Source organism: Molothrus aeneus, chromosome 9 (genome assembly GCF_037042795.1).
Source record: "Molothrus aeneus isolate 106 chromosome 9, BPBGC_Maene_1.0, whole genome shotgun sequence".
Taxonomy (NCBI): domain Eukaryota; kingdom Metazoa; phylum Chordata; class Aves; order Passeriformes; family Icteridae; genus Molothrus; species Molothrus aeneus.
The window spans coordinates 19,147,221-19,170,196 of NC_089654.1; the positions used below are offsets into that span (position 1 = coordinate 19,147,221).

At 38.7% G+C, this 22,976-nt stretch overlaps 3 protein-coding genes across 8 annotated transcripts in view; all 3 read right to left on the reverse strand.

Moving 5' to 3' along the window:
- The window catches only part of VCAM1 (vascular cell adhesion molecule 1), a 44,681-nt gene extending 37,235 nt beyond the window's left edge, over positions 1 to 7,446 (reverse strand). For all 4 annotated transcript variants that reach the window (XM_066555323.1, XM_066555322.1, XM_066555320.1 and 1 more), the window contains exon 1: positions 4,349 to 7,446. The gene's annotated coding sequence lies outside the window, so the exon portion shown is untranslated. The remainder of the gene's footprint in view (positions 1 to 4,348) is intronic.
- A 93-nt stretch (positions 7,447 to 7,539) lies between these two features.
- GPR88 (G protein-coupled receptor 88) lies at positions 7,540 to 9,035 on the reverse strand. Its single transcript, XM_066555962.1, has one exon. The coding sequence runs from the start codon at positions 8,608 to 8,610 to the stop codon at positions 7,540 to 7,542; it is 1,071 nt and encodes a 356-aa protein (XP_066412059.1). The 5' UTR covers positions 8,611 to 9,035.
- Positions 9,036 to 11,712: 2,677 nt separating this feature from the next.
- CDC14A (cell division cycle 14A) overlaps positions 11,713 to 22,976 on the reverse strand; it is a 49,616-nt gene continuing 38,352 nt past the window's right edge. For 2 of the 3 annotated variants that reach the window (XM_066556000.1, XM_066555999.1), the window contains 2 exons: positions 21,929 to 22,247; positions 11,713 to 13,514 (listed from right to left, as the gene is read on the reverse strand). In XM_066556000.1, coding sequence (XP_066412097.1) covers positions 13,485 to 13,514; positions 21,929 to 22,247 — 349 coding nt within the window. In that variant the 3' untranslated portion in view covers positions 11,713 to 13,484. The remainder of the gene's footprint in view (positions 13,515 to 21,928; positions 22,248 to 22,976) is intronic. The other variant, XM_066556001.1, reaches the window with a different exon arrangement.

A 22,976-nucleotide genomic window follows, 5' to 3' on the forward strand; every position in this document is an offset into this window, starting at 1 on the left:
TCTTCAGAGTTGTGCCCTACATTCTACAGAAATCAGACCTATTTTATCCTCTGGGAAGCCACACTCTTTCTGCCACCCCCAGCCTTGTGGAGTCTTGTAAACATGTGTCTCTCAGGAGTCCTGATCTCCAGATCAGCTTCTGGGCATTAGGGCTCACCAGCTCCTGACATGACAGAGACATTGGGAGGAACAGCCAGAACACCTGGGGCACCACGTGCTCTACTGCAAAGGGGTACGGGCTCATCTACCACTCTGACACATGCTGTCAAACAAAGATTATCTCTCTGAGCAATAACTACATTTTTAAAATATTCCTAAATTCCCAAACTCAGTCAAAGGGATGTTCATCAAGGGATATGAAGTTCTGACAAGTTTTGTCTATCTCAAATTAAATAAAGCCATAGTTCAAAAGTCTATATATTTTGTGATTAAGTACACATGTATGTACATGTATGTACATAATTCTTGCATGTTAATAACTGAGTAACAAAATATCTTCCCCTCAACAGTCTGAAAATGTATTTGTGTTTGGGCTGATACCAAGCATGGGACACTATCATCTCAAGGATTTTTTTAGCATAGTATGACTACATTGCAGAAGGGACTATAATTATAATCTTGACATTACCATAACGACCGTGGTTGCTATCAGGTGACAGGTATTATATAGATAATCAGTAGACAGCAATATTTAATGATGCATGAGATAAAAGAAAATTAATTCATGCCTTTAATTCAGTTCAGAGCCATCATTTGTTAAATCTGCATGTGACTGTCCTAATCCTATTCATATGTACATAACAGTTACATTAAACAACAAAGAGCCAAGCAAGATATCTGCTGTGAAATTCAGAGAGCTTATATTTACTCTTTCTATACAATGAATATTTTTTTACATTTCTATTTATCTCTATTTTTAACACAGTAGAGTTCTACTGCCTTGATTTAATTAGCACACCAAGAAAAAAAAAGCTAGTAGCCACTAGCTACCAGTGAAAGGTATTAAAATGCCTTTATTGAAATCAGATAGAAGCAGTAGTGAGGCTGGCTATTTTTTCCCCCTGTTGCAACCTACCAACTCTTTCATTTAATCTGTCCTAGAGAAATAATGCCACAAACTGAGAAAAACTAATCTAGAGTAAGGGGAGATGCTCTGTTGAATGAAAGAGGGACAATTATGCTCGCTGGAGGAGTGAATATGACTGAACATTTCAAATCCTGCAAGATTTTATCACTACCTTTATAAAACAGGATTAATTGAAAGAGATATTTTTGTGGAAAAGGACACTCCTGAAATGAAGCTATTCCAGTATGTGTAGATGGCCATGTATGAAATGCAACAGAAGACAAAGGAGGAATACTCAAACATAGATGAAGCAGCACTACTCACATATCTTCACAATATTTCTGGTTACTAACTCTGTTCAAACCTTGGTGCTCCTGTCTCCACAGCGACAACACTGCTACAGCCATCTCACTGAATCTTAGAATGGAAGATGCAAAGTTTATAGAGAATCACAGGAACAGTGTTTAATGAAATTACATCAAACTCAGTGTCAGAGGTTTCAGGCCGAGGAGAAACTGGATATCTCAGCACTGTGGTGCACAGAGGTAAGGGAGACAAAGGGGTCAGAAGCAAACATAGAGGATATGGAAGACACATGAAGCAAAGTTTGCACAATGTTTTATAAAACTGACTATTTTTCAATTCATCATCTTTGTCTCTCAAGCTCTCCCTTTCACAGTTTTCCTCTGTTGCTAATGCTCACTTTGTTGCTTTGTGACTAACATTACACCTCCATCACATCATCAGCTTCAGAACAGATCAGGAGGGATGCAGCTCTTGCCTGAAGCATAGCTGGGTTTTTAATTCTGCCCTCAGACTGCCACACAGCAGGTGAAGACAGCCTGAACCCAAGGCATCTTTGGTCTTAAGTGAAGCTTTTTAATAACAGCAGCTCTGTTCTTGTTTTGTCTGCCCTGGCTCTTGAGCCACCAGAGCTCATTCTGTCCAGTAAGGATGAGATTTATTTTTCCTTCCTTTGTGTTTCTCTGGTAATTAATACTAATTATGCTTTTCATTGGCTTTCAATTCTAGAGCAGCAGGAAAACTTTGGAAGCAGGAGTGAATCTCACAGTACAGAAAAAAGAGACATTTAAAGGATGCTGAAAAATTTTGGCAGAGGCACATTTTTATTATTCATTATTTCAACCCATTGTCTTACAAGAGGAAAAGTTCAGCATGGTGAAGTCTAAGGTGCTACACAGCTCCCTTGATTGGCTTGAGCTCCCCTTCCAGCTGGCAGTTTGCTTTCCTTCTGAACAACTCAAAAGCTTGGCTCTACACTGATGACAAGCCTGATGTCTGGGGTTGCAGGTTAGACATCCTGCAGTTTTCCCTGAACTCCAAACAGCTAACCTTCCTGGAGTGGTTATTTTGCCTCTTCAGACACCCAAAGCTTCAGGCTAGAAAACAGCCACAAATGTTTTTTTTCTTGGGATTGTTTCCAGTTCTTTATTTTCATGAATATCCATGCAGACTGGGTGTAGGGCAGACTGCACAGAGACCTTTCCCATATTGAACTCCTTGACAACAAACAGGCAAGGTGGCCCATGCTCTTCAAGCAGAGCTATTTCCCTCTAAGGTCGTGTTTTCCACACCAGAAGAGATCAATAGATCACCATGTATGGTAACAGATTGGTGTGAATACCTGCATAAATGTGTTTATTCTGTAATGATGTTGCTTTTAAGTTAATATGATTGAACTCTTCAGCCAAAAAGATTTTTTCTCCAGCCTTCAAACTATTTTTAAATTTTTCTTTCATATTATCCTTTTTTACACAACCTTACTCAAATGCAAATATCTGTAAATATAGACAAAAAATTTGTCCACTGCTCTGCACAGTAAAAGCCTAACTTCAATACCTACTTACTCTAAATAGAAATTTAAGTATGTGGGATTTGTCCATCACTTTAGTTTTAGTTTACAACTGTCTCCCAAAACTTACCCAGCTCAAGGAGTTGTGCCCTGATCAGCAGAATCAAGAACTTTTCCCTTAGTGAAGAAAATTACAGAAGATACTGAAGAAAGGGGAAGAGAAGGAAAGAAAATAGACTATTACCCTGGCAAAATGATGACAGTGCATGGGAAGGATTGACATAAAGGAGCAAAAAAAAGTAGCTTTCTTAGAAGTTAAACAGTCACGAGAAAAGCTATTTTCGCTGCCATTTGAGAAAGGGACTTCTGAATTTAAAGAATATTGCAATAATCTAGTTATGTGATTTAAGATTAAATAGAAAGCTAAAGTATATGTTGTCACTTTTTTCTTTAATGAAATGCTACACTTAAATGTCTTCATTTGAAAATAATCTGTATGTGGGTTTTTTTAAAAATAGCATCAACTTGGTAGTTAGGAAAAAAAGGTTCACAATGTGCTTATGGCTGACTGAATCTGGAGGTTAGCTAAGATGTTATCACTGCTTGTCAGTCCAGCACTGCTGTTGAATGCAGTCTCCACAAGACTGCTGATGCAACTCATACCTTTTTTGATTTCAGAATTTAAAGAAAATTTGCTGGTGTATGGAATGCTTTGTTAAAGGAAGAAATTGAAAATACAAGTGCATGTTTTTATTTATTAAGAAAAGCATAGAAATGTATTTCCTCACATACAAAGAATCAAAGAATCTGAGATGGTTGCTTTTATCATAATCCCAGGCCTTTTCTGGCTTTCAGATTTTTTTCTGTGTTGTTTCTCAGGATCAAACTGTTAGTGCCCCTGTCCTGCCTTCTTCATCTCCCCTTGTCATAATTTCCCAGCTTCACATAGCTGCCTGTATACTTTTTACACACCTATTTTGGAGGCAATGATTGCCCAGTTTTGGTGGAGACTCATATTGCTGTAGGTACCTCATTCCACAAAGCAGCTCTATGGCTTTTTATAACTATTTTGAATTAAGGGTGACTTCAAAAGATTAAATCCAAACTCTAACTTCAGGAACACCCTCTGCAAGCAATTTTCACAAATAACCCATGCCTCAGGGCATTATTTTGAGGCATCACAATTTTACTTTCAAAAAGCAGGTCCCACATGTATTTCTGCATGGGCAATTCACAAACTGAGTGGCAGATCTATTTGGGCCATAATACACCCAATGGCACTTTTCAAGCACATCAGTGCAACTGACCACAATTCATGCAGGCTATTACTAACTCCTACCTGCTCTTGTTTCCAGAAGCCCTGAGAAAATAGCAAAGGAACAGGCAACTATTGCATGCGTACATCGTGGCTGATCTGCACTACTGTATCATTCCTGCATCATAAATTCAATGCTTTAATGAGCTCTCACCTCCCATCTAAAGCACATGAAGGCAGCTAATACATGTCAATGCCAGCCAGTCTAGGAAGGGCAGCTTCAGGCCATGCTCACACAACTTGCTTGGCACAACACCAGAGGAAAGGAGCAACTCAGTTCAAGCAAACCTCATTTGAATTGCTGACAGGATTTTCCATCATCTTCATTTACACTTCTTGAAAGAGTGTTTGGTTGAGACATTTTAAAGGACATATCCCTTGTGTCTGTAAATTGGCAACATATCCCTTGTGTCTGTAAATTAGTTGTTTGAGCATGACAGAAATTCACGTTGAAGAAAAGTCACCATTAAACTAGCAGAGGACATATAAATCTGTAAATTAAAGCATAGAATGACAGAAACTGAGAATGAAATCCATTTCCTTAACCAAGAAGCAGTGCCACAGAGCCAGGAGAACTTGAGCCAAGCCGAGATTCCATTGCAATTTACCATGGAGTATTTACAAGGTGGAAATACAAAGATTATGGCTATAGAACAAGGCATACAGGACTTTTCAGAGCAGTAATTTCTCAGAGAAATTGATCTTGAGGCAAATAGTCTTTCTTAATTACTTTAAATTCATTTTTTTCTGCGTAATGTTATTTAGGTCACCTGAGTATATTAAAACAGTCAAATATTTACAGTCAGATGTAATTACATCAAAATTTCCAAGGGATTTCCAGGTATTTCTGGAATTGATGCATAGCATAAGGATAGCTGTTTAGAGTTTTGTACATCATAGCATTTTTATACATGTTTACATTTTAAAGGTGGTCTATATAAAATACAGGCATTTCAGATTTAACTTGCATGCTATTTCACAAGGGAAGAAGCCCAGAAGTACCAGTTATCTGATGGTTTGGACATTGAATTTGGAAAAAATTTATTGCTTTCATTCCAGACTAACATGTTCCATAGCCAAAAACAGGGGAGAGGCATTGTCTAATTTTTTATTTTAGAGTTTGATTTTTTTTTTTTTTTTTTTTTTTTTTTTTTTTTTGCTTATGAGCCCAGTAATGAGCTTTACCAAGTGTCTTGAGGTTCTTTAGCCATGGTGGGAGATGCAATATGCATTCTTCTGTGAGTTCCAGCCCAAGGATTATTTTGTAGTTGAACAGGGTCTTACCCTCGGGTGGCCCTTGGTTGAACTTTATTTTGGGAGTGAACCAGTGTATTTTCCAGGATTGGGATAGATGAGGACAAAGCAGTTTCCCTCCTCCAGTTGCTCCACAAAAACAGCTAAAGCACAGCCACTGCGATTAGGATGAGATATTACAACAAGGATATAGGGGCTCCTTCACTCTCCAAGATATGTGCACAGTGTTAATAAAATTAATCTTGCATATCTTATATGTTCAATATTTCCTTGCTGGCCCTCTGCATCTTTCTGGTGCCATCACTCAGAGGAACACTGTCTCCAATATGAAAGAAGAAGCTTCCTGTAAAACTCAGACTCAAGGAAACTTATTTTACTTTCCCATAGGTACTTGAAAGTGGCTAAAGCTGTTTTCGAGATGTTCATACATTTTCTGGATGTCAATTAAAAAAAAAAAAGAATCCTTTTGAGGTCTTCATTCTTTGTGTTTTTCAAATCCTGATCTTAACAAGTATCTCTTCTGTGATTATGGAGATTTTTTTATGCCAGGAAACAAAATATTGGTATGGGACTTTTAGATACATCATTGTATCACAGATACCTAACAGGTCTTAGTCTTGGGGAAAAAATTAAATTATTCCCTTCTCTTAAAGCATTTTCTGTGAATACTCAAACTCAGCAGGTAAAGCAAGCAAAGTGTGTGGGGCATTATAAAATATGGCCAAAGGGCCTTTTATATTATTACTTATCATGTGTGACTTTTCCTTGTTATTATCCCATCATTAAACTACCCTCATGAGAGCTCTAAGTTTGTGTCACCCAATGCAACAAACTCTTGTTGTGACAAAGTTTCCTACGTTCTCACGGGTCCATTCTTCTCGAGACAGCACAGCTTAGGTGATACTGCTTGTGGATGCCCACGGATTCAGAACACAACTACCTTCCTGCAGACGTTTGTGCCAGAAGGCAAAAACAGCACTAAGTATCATCACCATGAGAACAGCAGCAACTGCGTTGGAAAAGAGGAAGGAGGAAGTCAAGCAACACAGAAGGAAATAGAAAGATTTTAAGAGCATTCCTGGGAGGAATGGGCCTGCAGCACTCACCACCACAGTTTCGGTGTGAGGAGCTGTCTCCTTTCCAAATGCCACACAGAATCTGTTATTTTGTATCTGGCAGAGGCTGTGAAACCATACTTCTGCAATAATATATTTAAGAGAAATACAACAAACTGGTAACTGAACAGGTGACAAGGTTAGATGGGCAACACCAGCCTTCATATTGCATTGTATTTTATCGAGTGCCCATGGGCAGAGACCTTTGTTAAAACAGGCCTTAAAAAGCTTTCAAAACAAAATATCCAAACCAAATCACCACAAAGGTGCGTATGTTTTTGTTTTTAACAGTTTCCACAGACAGCATCATCCTGAAGTTTGCCAGAGAAAGCTGAAGGAGGGTCTTGCATGGAGCACAGAGATCAGGTATGCTGGGGGAAAGGAAGCAGCTCCCGGTGTCTGTGTGCCTGTGTGTGTAATGAGACACCTGCCAGTCCTTCACAAACGAACCTTGTGTTCAGGGAGCTCACTTCAAAGAACTACTTTAAATGCTGAAAGAATTACATCGATTTTATAAAAACAAACTTGCATATGTCTCAGAAAGAGCTGTCTAGGTGCCTGTCTCATAGTGAAATCTTTAGAGCATAACAACAATTACGTGCGTTGCCATATTTACCGGTTATCCCAGATTCCTAAATCCAGTGCTTTGGCTGGAGTCCTGGCCGGCTCCTGGGGGCGGACAGCTCCGTGCCGGGAGCGGGGCTGAGGGGGCGGCCGGGAGATCCCGCCCCAGTGTCCGTCCCGGTGCCTCGGGAAGGCACCCGGCGCTGCCTGGCCGTGCGGTGGAAAGGGGAGCGGGCAAGAAGGGCGTGGGGTCACAAAGGAGCAACAGGAGGGGAAGAAGCGCTACCGGGGGCCGGGGCGGCTCGGCTGCCCGACGGGCGGTGGCCGCCGGCGGGGGTGGCGGAGCGGCCTGAGGGGCCGCGGCCGTTCCCGCGCGCGCGCGGCCCCGGGGTCCCGGCGCTGCCCCGGGCCCTCAGCGCGGCGCGGCCGCGGCGCTGGCGCTGCTCCCCGTGCCCCGGCGCCGCGGCAGCTGCGGGCAGGGCGGGGCACCGGCGGGGCCCGCGGCGGCGGCCGAGGGGCGCGGGGCGGCGGCCGGCCCCTCGCCGCGGGGCAGGACGGAGCGGGCCGCCCGGCGGAACTCCTCGCTGCGCCACGTGTAGAGCAGCGGGTTGAGGGCCGAGAGCGAGCAGAGCAGCAGCCAGCTGGCGGCCTGCAGCGCCGGCGGCGCCGGGCGCAGGAAGAAGCCCAGGAGGCTCACCCAGACCAGGGGCTGGGTGCCCAGCAGGAACACGCAGCAGAGCAGCAGGACGGAGACGCTGCTGAGGCGGCGCTGGGCGCGGCGAGGCGGCGGCGGCGCGGCGGGGAAGGGCAGCTGGTGCAGCAGGTGGAAGTTGAGGACGCTGACCCGCTTGGCGCTGCCCCGCACCCGCCGCACGATGCCGAGGTAGCAGTGGAGCAGCAGCGCGGTCTGGCCCAGCACGGCCAGGGCGAGGAGCAGGGCGGTGTAGCGAGAGCTGCCGTCCGACTGGGCTGAGCCCAGGGTCCAGAGCCCGGGCAGCAGCGGGACCGGGAGCAGGGCGAGGGCCCAGGAGAGCCCGATCATGCAGCCCGTGTGTCTCCGCTGGTAGAGGGCCTGGTACACGCTGGGCAGCTTGGTGATGAGCACGTACCTGTTGAAAGCCACCAGCAGGTGCGAGGCCAGGGAGACGGTGAGGCCGAGGCCCAGGAGCCCCCCTCGGAGCAGCCGGTACTCCGCCGAGCGAAGGGAGGAGGAATTGGGGGGCAGCAGCCCCAGCACAGCCTCCTGGGGCATCCACAGGGCACACACGCTCAGGTCTGCCGCACAGCCGTTCACGATGAAGGCATTGCTGGTTGTCTGCAGCTTCTTGAAGGAGAAGACTAAATAGATGACCATCACATTGGATAAAGTCCCTGAGATAGCTAAGACTGCGTAGAGCAGCGATAGAAAGATGCGGGTCCCGGAGGAGTCCTCCCAGAGCAGCAGCAGAGGCGAGCTAGCACTCCAGGAAGAGGCGTTGGGCATCTCGCTGAATGCAGCTCAGTTTTGACTTCGCCCTGTAAATCCCATCCTTGTCTGGGTCAGAAGTTCTGCTGCAGGAGTCCTCACCAAGCGCACAGGAGGCTGTGCAGCTGAAGGACTCTAAGGCAGGTTTCAGTCATACAAGCTGTAAGGTCCAGAAAATGCTGTTTGCAGTAAGGATCCAAAAACTAGCAGTGTCCAAGGCAGGTAGGCAGCAAGAGAGTCCACAGATTGTAGCTGGTGAAGGTGGGTCCATAGGGAGGCAAATGGCTGTTGGCAGACCAGAGCACGGCTGAGGTTTCTGTAGCTGTGAAAACAGCAAAAGCAGCAGCACCTTGCAATCGGCAGCAGAAACGGCAGCAACTGATACAAAGCTTTGCAGTTTCTCCTGTGCCACAGTACGTACACTGTATATCATTCCAGGAAGATTCAGCCCTTCCACTCTTCATGAATTATTCAGCAGATTTTCAACTTGTTAAATCAAGAAGAAAAAAAAAAAAAAGCCAAACCCTATCATGCTCCAGAAATACTCCAACTACACAGTCTGACTCTTTTCTCTCTGCCTTACCAGTCTTCTGGGTCTAACCCATTTACACAACTTTCATTTGAAGCAAGGTTTTAAACCAGTATCAGTCACTTCTGTCTGAAATACTGTCCATAAACTGTAGACATTTTTCTGCTCGATACTCACTTTTTAACAGATTTTTTTCTGATCTTTTTTTGGTTAAGAGTAAGATCAGTATGCTTCTGCAATTTTAGTTAATTTTAGAACTGGTGTATAATAACAATATGCTTTCCAAATGAAATCTTTCAAACACAATAAATAGACCAATCCTTGTAAGACAGTACTTATTTGAGGAAGTTGGTTCTCAATTTGAACATTTTACATCTCTTCATAAACCTCAGCCTGTCTCAACCCACAGGAAATCCTGCATTGCCACCCTGCCAGAGGTGAACACTGGTGTTGGTGAGCACACAGATAACACAGGATCTGTGTAGTATTTGAAACAGGCTCGCTCCAAAATTAGCTCCTGGAGAGGTGAATAACAGCTCCTGAGGTGGACAAAAAACTGATTGAAGAGTAGGCATTAACAGTCCATTCATTCCCAGATGCAGAATAATTAGTCATGGGATTCTCCCAGGAACTCTACCCTGCTGTACTCAAACAGGGACAGAATAGTAACTGTCCTTAACCTGGACAAAACTTGATAAGAAATTCAGTAAGAGAACTTCCGTTTACTTTGGAAAGCTTTCCAGATACAGAATGCTGGTTAATTTTGTGATGAGCTTAAGAAAAAACTGCTTTTGCAGGTAGGTTAGGTGTAGGCTAGAAAAGCAAGCAATCACAGCTTGTAAGGTATTATCTGTACCAGAGACCTTCATAAGGCATTTTTAGATATTGTTTAACTCCTCATGCTAATAGCAATACCAAAAGAATGTAATAGGAGGTAGTTATAGTTGCAATATACATTTTTTCAAGTTAAAAAAGTTAAATTGTGTGGGTTAATGGATGTTGCAATACAGCATATCTTTTATTTGATAAAAAGGCTTATGTTAACAATTGACAGAAATATTGATCCAAAGGTGGTTTCGTTACAAACATGAATATCTATGTTCACTTTTAATTAATTAGATGGCTCATGTGCTTAAGGTTAAAGACATGCCTCAGTGATTTACTTGATCAGGCCCTTAATTACCATATTTTTTGCCTGCTGCACTTTACAGTGTAGATCTAATCAAGTGTCAAACCTTTTGAGGCCTTTCATTGTTTAGTTGTCAGTAAAGAACAGTTATTATAGAAACTAAAATCCTCCTCTTTCTGCAGTACTGTAATTGAAAAATAGTCTCTGAATTTGTAACAAGAAATACCTCCCTAACTGAAAAGCTTCATAAAGCATACTTTAAAAAGAGATTATGATGATTAACTGTTTCATAAGATGTTAGCCACAGAATATTATGCCCTGTAGAGACCTTCAGATTTATTTGATCCATCCATTCAGGTTTTGAGAGATCTTGTGCACTACAACTTGTTCTCCCGGAACAAGATATAGTCATATTTGAAGGAACAGAAATGGTGAAGTTCAAGAACAAGTGAACATAGGATATAAAATAAATTTCAGGCTATTTCTTAAAAGCTACAAGGTTCTAAAAGGCCTTCCTGACCTTTTACTGTTCCAAATTTTTTTGTTGTTGTTAAGAAGTTGATTGTTGCAGAATACTGACTTATTTATGAATAAAAAAATGTTGTACATAAGCTGGTATTTATGTATTTCATCTAATAAATCAATAAAAGTCTAGAAAAAGGCCAAAGGAGAGGTTGATTCCTATGTACTAGAAACCTTTTAATTAGCTGTTCTTCCTGTATATTTACTTTGCACATCCAAATCACCATCCATTATTCATCCACATGCAGTTGCAGAAGCCTTTTGTTGTTTTTTTAGATCAGACTGTCACCAGAATTTGGGCAACTTGGAAAGCAGCGACTCTATTCCCAGCTTTCCCATTCCTTTAGAGTGGCTGTGTAACAGTTACACACTGTCCACATCTATTGCAAGAGAGGCTGACAGGCTAATAAATAATAAATAATCATGCAATGCAACAAATTTGCTGAAAATCAGGAACAGGGTTAAACAAATGTTAGAACCATTTGTGATTAGTTTGAAATTGAAGGAAGGCCAAAAAGCTAAAGAAAGCTAAATTGTTTAGATTCTTATGGACAAAGAACCTGCTGTTGGTGGGACTAAGAGACTGTCGCATATGCAAAAAAGTCAAGATATATTACACGTGTAAAAAGGGGCCTCAGCCAGAAAGGACTCCTCAGTTCAGACACAGCTTTGAAATCACTGTATTTTGAAATATAATGCCATCATCATGATATCAACATGTTGATTCAATACCTGGCATTATACAAAGCATAAACATAACCAAGAAAGTTTAGAGAAAGTGTTAAAAGAGGTATCTGTCTTGCTAATGGCCTTTTGCAATGTTATCCTACTTTTAAGTACATTACATGGTTTACAGGAAAGAAGGTGATTTTGAAAAGTTATCTTCAATTAGAGATCAAATCATCAAAAGATCTAGGAAAAAAACAAGAAACGATGAAGCTGGCTTATACAGGCATTTTATTACCAATTAGCTGTATATATATATATATATATATCTACATTTCAAAATTAACCAGTATTTTATTAACGAAAACTATTTATAACAAAGTAAATGAGAAAATTCTTTATGAGAGGTAGAATTACCTTATTAATCTATAATTCATATACAATATATTGTATATATATACACACACGCTACTTTGTGTGTATATGTTACATATACACAGTTGCAAAAATGTACAGTATTGCATGTTAAATTTATTCATCAGTGATTTTGATTTATTTAGCTGCTCTTGGTATTGCTTTTGAACACTTTCAGTACAACTTTCCATAGCAATTTGTGATCTCATCTTTTAAAAACTGATGTAGCACTTAACTTCAGTTGTAAAACAAATGCAGGGTATTCACATGTCTGCATTAACAAAGACTGACAACTCAACTAAGTTTTATTTTTAAGTTTCTGCTGCTATTGGAAAAACAAACAGGTAACAAATCTGTTTTGGTTTTGTCTCATACATGAGGGGCAAATAAATTCCTCACAGTTGCTTATATTCTTTTCCTTACCATGCACTTGTGAGTTCTGAAAATTTTACACATGATCTTTAGTACCTCCCTGTAACACCATTTCATCCTAAGCCTCATTCCTAATCACATCTGACTGACCTGTATGTTCCACAAAGTAAAGAACACCTTTACTATGACAAAAACCTTCCATGAAAGGAGGCTACCTCAGCCATATGCTTAACAACAGATGTACAGGTTTACAAAGCATCCAATTGCTAGATAAAAATTGAATATATGACCAACATATACTGTGTGCTGCTAAGGAAATTGTACACATACTGCCAAATGCAGGTTAAAAACATGCAAGTATGCAGTGCTACCTAATTCATTGTACATTTTTACCAACTTCAGTTTGATCTGCCTTCATTTTTGCAGCATATATTGCATAGCAAAAGTTAACACTCCACATTGAAAACAAAACATAAATCCTTTAAGAAATTGAAAGAGCATTACTTGTACAATTGAGTAATCACATACATTACTTCTGTGTTGCAGTAGAAGGTGTAATTACATCACATATCAACAAATATTTTCCCTTTATTTTTCTTTCATTGTGTTTCCTTAAGAAACGTTAGCAGCCAGAAGTGGAAAGCACATTATTATCAAGTGCTTTTACTTGATATTGTAATAACAAATCTCTCACTAGTTAGACTTCCATCAAATTACCAGAAGACCAATTAGTAAAAAAGTAAATTACATTAGGCTCTAAGAAATAATGATGGACCCATAAAACAAGAAAAATCTCTCATTCATAGAAAAAAATTATATCTTTGATAAACATGTACAAATTCTTTAAAATACACATTTTTGTAGCAAAGTAGACCCTAAATTAAAATATATTCTAGTTTTTACATTATTTTTATATATAGCTTACCAAAATATTCTCTTAATACATATTTTAACACTGTACACAAGTTAATAAATGTCTTAATGAAACTCATTAGAAATATATTCAAGCTGTCTCAACATAAAAAATTTAAATTTGTATATAACATGGGGTAGTAATTTCCATAAATTCAACTTCAGTGCATCTGCAGTAGTCATTAACAATAAATTTCTGCCCGTTAAGAAGTCTTCTCTTGGTGTTAAGGAATTCATACATCTTGTTTTGAAGGTTCCTCCTTTTAATGAGCAGCTTCTTCAGTTCTTCTCCATCATGAAGTACATTGATTTGAAGAGCTCAGCAAGTTTCACCAAAGCAGCAAGGCTTTAGTACTGAACATACCCAGACTGAAGGGACTGTGCAGAGAAGAAAAACTGATTAAAACTTACTGGAGAGGTTTTATTTATATATATAAAAGATATATTATTCACTTAAGGAGTAGAGGAAGGACAGAAAAGAGGAAAATAAATGAACAGACTTGGGGGGGAAGACCTGAATCTCTACATAGGTAAACATGAATAAAATAAAAGTAATTAAAAGCTGAGTAAAGTCCATCAGCGTTGCTGTATCCACACTTACTTTTCCAAACCAGTTTCTTGAGAATCTTAACAAAAGTGTCACAAGTCCTTTAAAATATCACTGCTACTGTAATTGAATTGTTTCCATTTATCCGGAATGAGAATCCAACTGCTACTGTAAAAGTCAGCTTACTTTAGATGTTGATTCAGATAATGACACAGGAAACACATGATGTAGTTCATTAGTGAGGAAAAAAGCTACATCAGTAATTACACAGATCCATAAGTTTATGTATGACTATCAAAACCAGATGAAAATGAAGCACTGCAAATGGTTCATCTGGATTAGTAAGAAGTCAGTATAATTAAGAGAAAATCATAACCTGCTCTAGTGTATTTATTTACATTTCTGTTTCTACTGAAGTCTAAAGTTTTATTAAAAATTTAATCAGCTTAGACAGTATCCAGTTATTTTATTAGCTCCTATACAGATGTGTTTTAAGAAGTCTTTCTGATGAATATAAGCCTTGTACAGTGATGAGCTGTCCCAGATTAGTATGGTTATAAATAAAGAGCAAGTAAAACCCCCAAATGTGTTTTAAAAGAGCATCAATTCTTCAGAATTAGAGAGAATTACTGGAGACCAACATGACTCCTAAGACAGACTAGACCCTCACAGTCTTCCCTTCCATTCTCCTACTATTCCTAACTAGTTATTACAGAAAATGCTCTTTGGCACCCATAATGAAACCCATTAGTACAAGTGCATAATACATTTCTATATAGCTTTATAGCTCTAACTAATATCATACAACTACTTTCCCCCTATATTCTAAGTCTCAGTGTATATTTTCAAAGTTGTCTTTTAAATGCATTTTCACATCTTGAAGATTTGAGACCATCTGGATATTCTTTCCTAAGTAGAAAAGTGCTGTCAGCATATAGATTTGAATATCATTGACTTAAGGTCTGGTTTTAGTAAGAGCAAGGCAGAAGGAATAGCCCTTCATTAATGAGCACTTGCAACTTCTCCTCTCTTAATGATCCTCGAAGGCTTCTCATTTTCAGAAGTGCATTTTAACAACTGGAAAGATAGTTACACTTAATTAGTGCAGTATTTTAAATGGATCCATCAAAATAGAATCCCAAGTAAATCTGATCAACAAACATTTTTAAAAGGCATGAAGTGTGGTTATATACTCTCATATGTTGTACAGTAATGATTACTTTAAGCTTGGACAGATGAAAGATGACCAGAAAGCACTTTACACTCTTCAAACCAGCAAGTGTCAGTTCCAATGAACTGAGAACACCAGCCCTTCTCTCAGCAGACAGCAGTAACCAGGAATTCTACATCATCATTTCAATGAAAGAAGCAAACCATAAATTAAAGATGCTGAAGTTTAAACTGCAATTCTTAAAATTGTTAGCCATCCAAGTTACAAAAAAAAAAGGGGGGGAAAAACCATCAAGAAAACACATTAAAAACCCCCAAATATCCAGCAGCACATATTGTTTGGAAAGAGGATAGCATGTTTTGGTAATTTTTGTTATAGATGGGTAGGCACAGTTTATTTACTTTCAAATGGAGATATATGTTTTTCAGTGTGTTCCCACCCTCATCATAACTCTACTTCACATCCCTATGATTTCTTCCTAAAGTCTCAAAACCTTTTCTGAATACAGGAAAATAATTAAACAGCATTTTTCTTCAGATTAATCTATGTGACTTCACATAAATTTCTATCACTAAAAACATGGTGATACCTGTAACAACTGAGCTATTGTAAAGTATACATACTCACTTTTTCAAACTCATTTGAGTTTGAAAAATTTAAAAATAGCAGGAGAGGCTTGTTGTTTTGATTTTTTTTGCATTTTCAGAAAAGTCATTTGTGTTCAAATCTCTTCACATGTCTAAAGAGATTGACTGTAAAGCTTCAAAGCCTGTAATTGTGGTTTTTTTCTTGTTTTGCTTTTAAATCTTTTGAGGAGTTTTCTATTTTAAAATTTACATTTGCAATGACTCAAAGTATTGCCTATGCTTCTGAAAGTTTCATTAAAAACAAAAAAAACCCCAGTCCATTTTTACAAGTAATTTGCTGGATTTAATAAAATCTTATTTAAAATTGAGTTAAAAATAGAAGAAAAAAAAAACCCAAAGCAAATTGACTGCTGAATTGCCAAGATGAGAGTATAAAATCAGTTGATGGAGAAGAAATCTCCATGTGTATTCCTATAGTGGTCCCATGCCATGTCAAGCTTGCCATTTTACACCCAAGTAACAGACATTTAAACAAAGAACCATGAATTAAATGGTTTCACTACAGTTCAGCATATCTAATGAAGTTGATGCTGAATTAACTGGTTAGATTACTTTCATTTTTCTTCAAAAGAAGGCATGGAAAGCCTCCTGGGAGAGAAAATCAGCACCAAATCCACTGAGGCACTAGAACTGTGTTTGCTAATAGAGGACTGTAGGACCAAGCCAGCCTGAATTTGAACTCTGTTTCAGGACAGAATAATGCCACAGCATTTAGGCCTATTTGTTAGCACTGGAACATGCCCTCTCCCCAGATAATTGCAAAAATGTAACTAAAGGTTTTGGAATTGTGCATCAACTCTCCCAAAACACTGCTGCAAGAGGAGTGTGGCTGCAGGCAAGAACCCCTGTGAATACACAACAGCCACTAAACCAACTCAGGATGCATTAGGGAAAATGTACACACGCATGTGAAATCTGTGGGTCTGCTCAATTTACACATCAGCAAGGTGCACTAGAGCTTGGTTTTTGCAAAGCCTGTCCTATCTACATTAATGCTAAGGTCTTATTAAGAAAAAACATGTTACAGGTAAAAATGATGTATATGAATTTTAAAACACTGCCAACACGTCTCAATTTTTTGGCAATGTTTCCATCTTGCCAGTTTCCATGACAGCTATAGAAGCAAAAGGTGACTCATCTTAAGACTACCCAGTTACATATTCTCCAATAAAAATACATTTTAAAGAGCAATATTTGGATGTAGAATTATTGTAAGAACAAAGCAAAAATCTTATAGCAGTACCTTAAGCGTGATTATAGTTGAAGAGAGTAATTCTGCAAATGTTATTGTGAGACCTTCTGTTTAATCAAAACACACACTTTGTAAAATAAAATATTTATTCTATTTACTGGAACATCAAGTTTTCTCTTTTTTTTTCTTTGAAAAATCAAGCTTTTCTTCTAGTTCATCAGCATAAACACAATAAAGTGGATTATAAGCTTGCACTATGAAGGACAAATACCATTAGAGAAAAATACATGTCAGACAACAATAGTTACAGTCATGCTTATTTTTTATTCTTTCTTTTTGTTAAGTAGAATGTGGAACAGCGGTATTAATGCTGTTTCATTGCAAAAAAAAAGATAGTGAATAACCTTCTCTCCATACTGCAGGAAAAACTCACTAAGGAGTTAAGTGAACATGAACTAGAACTGGAAAATTGTTGTGCTAGCCACCTCAAAATACTCCTGAACCACTCATGTTAACAAAGATAGATAAGTAAGAGTGATAAGGTGATTTTCTAAAATGAAAGCACTGCATGATTACAGCTGGTTAGCTTGGTATCTAACTCAGGGAAGGGAGATTTTGGCAATTAAGAGAAAGGGAATTAATCAGCATCATTCAAGAGTCCTTTGATGCGCTAAATGAATAAACAAAGCACCAGGACATGTAACAGACTTCTGTCAGGTACATCACCTGATGTGCTCCAATTAGAAAGAACACAAACACTGCAACAAGGCCAGGCTGGGCTGTCACGACTTCAAGTAATTTCAGCATCTAAAGCAGTGAAGTGGAAATGATGAAACAGAATTCTGTTTTTAAAAGTATTCTGCCAGAACTGGTAGCTTGATACTGCTCCATATTTTGCTGATGAGCTTCAGACCACTGCTAAGTGCCAACAAAAGCAAAAGAGCTGAATGTCAGGGGCTGAAGTGGTAAGGAAAAACCAGTCTTCCTTGATGGGTTAATTGGTCCCAGAAGAGGAGGGGAGGGGAAGGAGGAAAAAAAACCGCAACCAACTAAAAAGAAAAAAAGATGATAAAAGATGATGCTTTTCCACAGAGTTTCACTTGAAAAAAAAAATCCCAAATCAAACCAAAAATCCCTCCAGAAATGCAGGACATGGGACTCAAAATAAACAGAAATCACTACCATCAATGGTAACAACTCTTTTTCTTTCCCCCCTCCCCCTCAGCTCCCAGTGCATTACAGTCAGAGAAAATAAAAGAAGTTATGTAGTTATAAGAAGGAGAGCACTGCATGGCAGCTGTCTGGACCAGAACTATTTGAAAAAACTAAAGAATTTGAACGCTTTCCAAAAGGATTTTTGAGCTAACTTAGCTTATCAAAAGAAAATCAGGTTGAGATGAGTAGCATGAGATAACCCCACAACAAGAAAATAAGACAACAAAGGGCTATAAACACTGACATAATAAAGAGATACAGAAAGTTCCAGGTTAAAAGTGAAATAGTTTTAAGCATGACTCTGTTCAATCAGTGACTAATCTTTCAGAAAAATTATGTTGCCCTCAAAATAAACAATCTGTATATTTACCAGTGAGCTGCTCGCTACCAGACAGAAAGCATTGAGAAATTAAATGATTGAAAAACCTACTCTTGTCTTAAACCTCAGGATGTCACAATGACTGCACTCAGTCAATTGTGCATAAAATGGGGAACAATTTAGTGCACTCCTCTACGACAGAGGGATGCACAGGGCTACAGGGTACATTTAGAAGCAAATGCATTAATCAGAAAATATGTTTTCATATCTGAAACATATTCCTAACAGTAAAATTTTTTAGCCATCATTATATTGAAAGAATATTACTTCACAGGTAAATCAGAAACTTGCACTTTGCTATGTAGACTCTGCATGGCATGACTGTTTCTAGGAAATGCTGTTTTTCACATCACAGCATATAATATATAAAATAGAGTATTTTTAGCTCACCTCACTCTTCAGAGAAGACTGGAGATAGAATCTTGTTTAAAGATCTTGCTGCATTTGACTGTGTATAACCTCTACTCCTCAAGAGCAATATCAAGCCAAGAATTATTCACAGGTTATATTCTTTATATCCCTTATAGCCTTCCATGCATTATTAAGTCATTAAGATAGGCAGGAAGAAAATTAAAGAAGTTCTTATAACAGGGGAGTAGTGCATTTTAGAAAGGTTTTTTTTTCTTTAAAAATGCTTTCCATTCAACCTAAAACTTTACACTATGCCTAAGATATTTCATTTAAATTAATGGTTTAAGTCAATTAACAGTTCTACTGCAAAGAGACAACAATTAATTTCCTTCTTCCCTGCAATGCACAGAGCTGTAAGCACCTCTCTGCTGTCAACATGGCTATTTCACCTGTTCATGAATCGCTCCTTTCTTCTTCCTTAAACTACACAGTAACCAACATTCCTTGTTTTCCTCCCTTTTCCGAAGTCATCCTTGTCTAATAAAGAAGGCATGCTACAATTCTGGAAGTTACATTGTAAACCACCCCCTCTCCCCACATAGATTTGGGGAATTTTTGTGTCAAAGCCAACTATGTTGCACCTCGAGGGTTTGAGAGAGGTGAGAGGGAAGGAGAACCACAGCACTATCCTACAATTTTGTAACTATCTAGATACCTGAAGTGTCACCAAAACCTAATTTCCTTTTCTATGCTTATGCAACAAACCCACTAAAGTGACTTTCACTGTAAAAAATTATTTGTAGCATTAAGTTACAGGAACTACCTCTCCAAAGGAGGTGACAGTTCTTAGCTTTTAAGATGTTATATTTACATTCAACCTTTCAAGCTGCCTGAGGAAAACAGGCTTGTGTTTTTGTAATGCTTTACATTGTCATTTGGTACCCTTGTAAATTCTGGCCGGTTGTGAATGATGTCAGCTTATTTTCATGACTAAGTCATATTACAGTTACAAGGAGTTTCTTCCCCTAAGGATGCTGCATGTAAGTTTACATGCATATGCCTAATGCATAATATGTAGTTGTAAGTAAAATATCAAAAAAGCCCTCTAAAAATGCTGCTGGCAGCATAAAATTCACAAAATGAACAACTGAAAAGAATGGGAATGGGCTGACTCTCCAAAGAATTATTGTTCAATACATTAAATATGAGACAGTATTAAAAGTGAGACATTAAAAAATAAAATCAGCCAATTTACTACTTATTATTCAGATGAGTGATTGCTCTCACCCACTGGTGGTATACTGACTTTTAGTTACAGCATACTCAACAGGAGCAGAGGACTGAACTCCTGAGGACTGAATTTTTGTAAGCATATTGGATTGAAGACTGGGAACATCTGAAAAGGATGAGTTTGCAGAGCAAACAGAATGCATGAACAAATGAAAGACTCATCAACGTATCTCAAACAAAGATTCCTTCCTGGCTTGGTATACAGCTTTTCACCTCTCTCTTCATCTCTGTGCCTGAAGAAATTAAACCAAATTAGTTAAACAAGAACAGTCCTCTTGTTCTAGAACTTGTTTCAGCATAGAAAAACTGCTACAGTTTCTATATCTCACTTGAAAAATCTCAAATTATATATAGTTTATTACAGTCCCACGTAGCAGGGAAAAAGAGAGTCAAATTAAAGAGGTGAAGATGTGGCAACATTCAAGAACTCCCTTGCAAAAAGTTACTGCTGCTGTTTAAAGTTTAAACTCAATTTTAAACTCACTGCAGAACAATGATTCTAAGATCATGGAACATCAGCATTTATTTCCATATAAACTGTAGTGGATAAGAAGCTAAAGTTTTTTTAAACAAGGAGTCTGAAAGCATCAAGTATTCTGAAGAACTGCTTTAGTCAAGCAGATTCTACCACAGTAAGAAGAAGTCACTGAGTTAGAGAATACAGAATCACGTTCCCTCAACTAACTTCAGTGTTCTGTTTATAGAGATTACATTTCAGTCACACATGCAATTTAATTCCACAATGGAATAATGAGATTTTATTTCCTACTGTCATCTATCCTCAGAAATAGCAATTCATACTCCCAAGCTACAGAGATGTGGCTTCTGAACTGTGAGTGGTGCCACAACCGAGCTGCTAACAAGAGGGTAGGTCCTCCACTTCTGCAGGAAGAAAAGAACACAGCCCATGAATGACCTTTGGCAGGACATCCTAGGTACATGCAATGAATGTTATTAGCTGTTTTCAGACAGACTCACCACACCCAAAACCACTAGCAGGTCTAACACCAGAACTTTCTTTATATGAAACAATTTATCAGTGCTAAGGAAACAGAAGAGCGATGCACAATACTCTGAAGTTAATTTTACACAAAGCCAGTTTTATTTCCACATAGTAAAAAAATAAAAATCCTAAGTGTCAGAACTAGTCAAGAGAGGCTGACAGGCTCCCTTAATCATAGACAAAATGTATTAAAAACAGTGTACTATTTTTTATAATTAGTAGGCTATCAAATCCTTGGAAATCCGGTATTTTAAATTGGTTTTAAATTTATAGTAGTAGATATGATTATTTTTTCCCCAGAATAGATGAAGCTGTTTCTGATTTCATAACTGAAGCTTCTCTAGTCTCTCTTCTCTACATTTTGTATAGAAACACTTTCAAGTTGCATTAGTTTATCTGTACATCCTCTTTATACAGACTCTTTTACACAGAAAAAGAGCACAAAATAAGCCCAATGCAGCGAAATTGTTGAGGAATGAAAGCTTCAATGTGAGACCATCAGAAATATCTTGCTTATAATACTTTCCATATTTGGTGCTAGAAAAGGAGTAGGTTTCAAGTCAAGAGCACTAATTGCTCAAATAAGCCCTGTCTTTAATGATATTCTACCTTCTGTTTACTAAGATACATATAAAGGCTTCTTAAAATCTGTTACTGCACAAAGATGAAGACACATAATTAACTTATAGACTTTGCTATGGATAATTTGAAATAAAATCTAAAGGGTAAGAAGGTCCATAAAAAAAGTTATCAGAAAAGATGTAAAGTTCAGGCACAATATACGTTCATGAAGCTTCCATGTAACAGATGCTTAGAAAAGATGGGGAAAAAAGCAGCTGAAATGACAGATAACAGAAAAAGGTGCTGTTCAGAAACATTAGAGGAAGCTGGAGAATTATGCTGAGTTAAGATTTTTTTTGCAACAGTTTTGCTCACAGAAGCAAGGAAGAAAAGCATCAGTGAGCTGCCTGCAAGTGCTGTTGTGACTGTGACTTACAGGAATGGCCTCTGGTATGGTGCTGGAGGAGCTGTAAGACCCATAAAGGAAGGCTGGTGCATACTCATCTGTCACGGCGCTGTGCAAACTGCTTGGGCTGCTCAGTTTGTTGCCACTACTGCTGTTTCTGTTGTATAAGTTGTTGTTCAGTTCATGGTTTTTTCTGTGTGGCAGCTGCAAGCTGCCATTCAGGTGACTGGAGATATGGCTTACTGTAAAACCTGTCCTAGAGGACGATGATGTCTCATTGCTCTCATCACCATCTGAAGCAGCATACAGGTTCCCTAGAGAACTGGCTAGTCTGGAGTTTATGGAAACGCTGAATGGGAAACACATGCAGGGAAAAAATATTCACAAGGTATGTAGAGACAAATACAAAAATGTAACAGACAATTCAGAAGACATTAGGTGAATAACACACACCATTCTGAAATAATCTGTGTTTGCACACAGGTTCATTTCTAGCTCCTAAGTAACAAAAAGCAGAATTCTTTGTAAGGGCTTTCCAAGTTTTGCTTATTCAAGCACTACACCATGGCCAGCTTTCACCTCTGTCAAAGCACACATGCATGCAGGAGATGGTCTTAAAAGGTGTCAGCAGTGTCTGATTTACACTGAAGTAGCTTGTATATATGGAACAGTTTAAGAACTCCTCCTCTGTTTCTTGCTATCAGTTTTGTGATACAAGCCTTCAAGTAACCAAGGAGTAATATGACAAAATTTGAGACTAGAAATAGAGTATCCTGAAATACCTCAAGCTGGTTACTCTGTTCAGGCAAATATTTGTGCACATATTTATTAAAAATGCATCAATCATTCTGAGTGTCATTTAATATATATAATTACTTAGGACAGTAGTTATAATTGAGTTAAATAGTAATAAATCAAGGGTTCATAAAAAATTAATTACCACTCCATATTCTGAGAGTAATAGTATATAGACTAGTGGGAATATCTACAAAACATCTGTAAACTGAGATAAGTGAAAGAAACCTTGACAACCCATTTGAACAAGACGGTACTGTTTCTGATGGCACAATCTGTATAA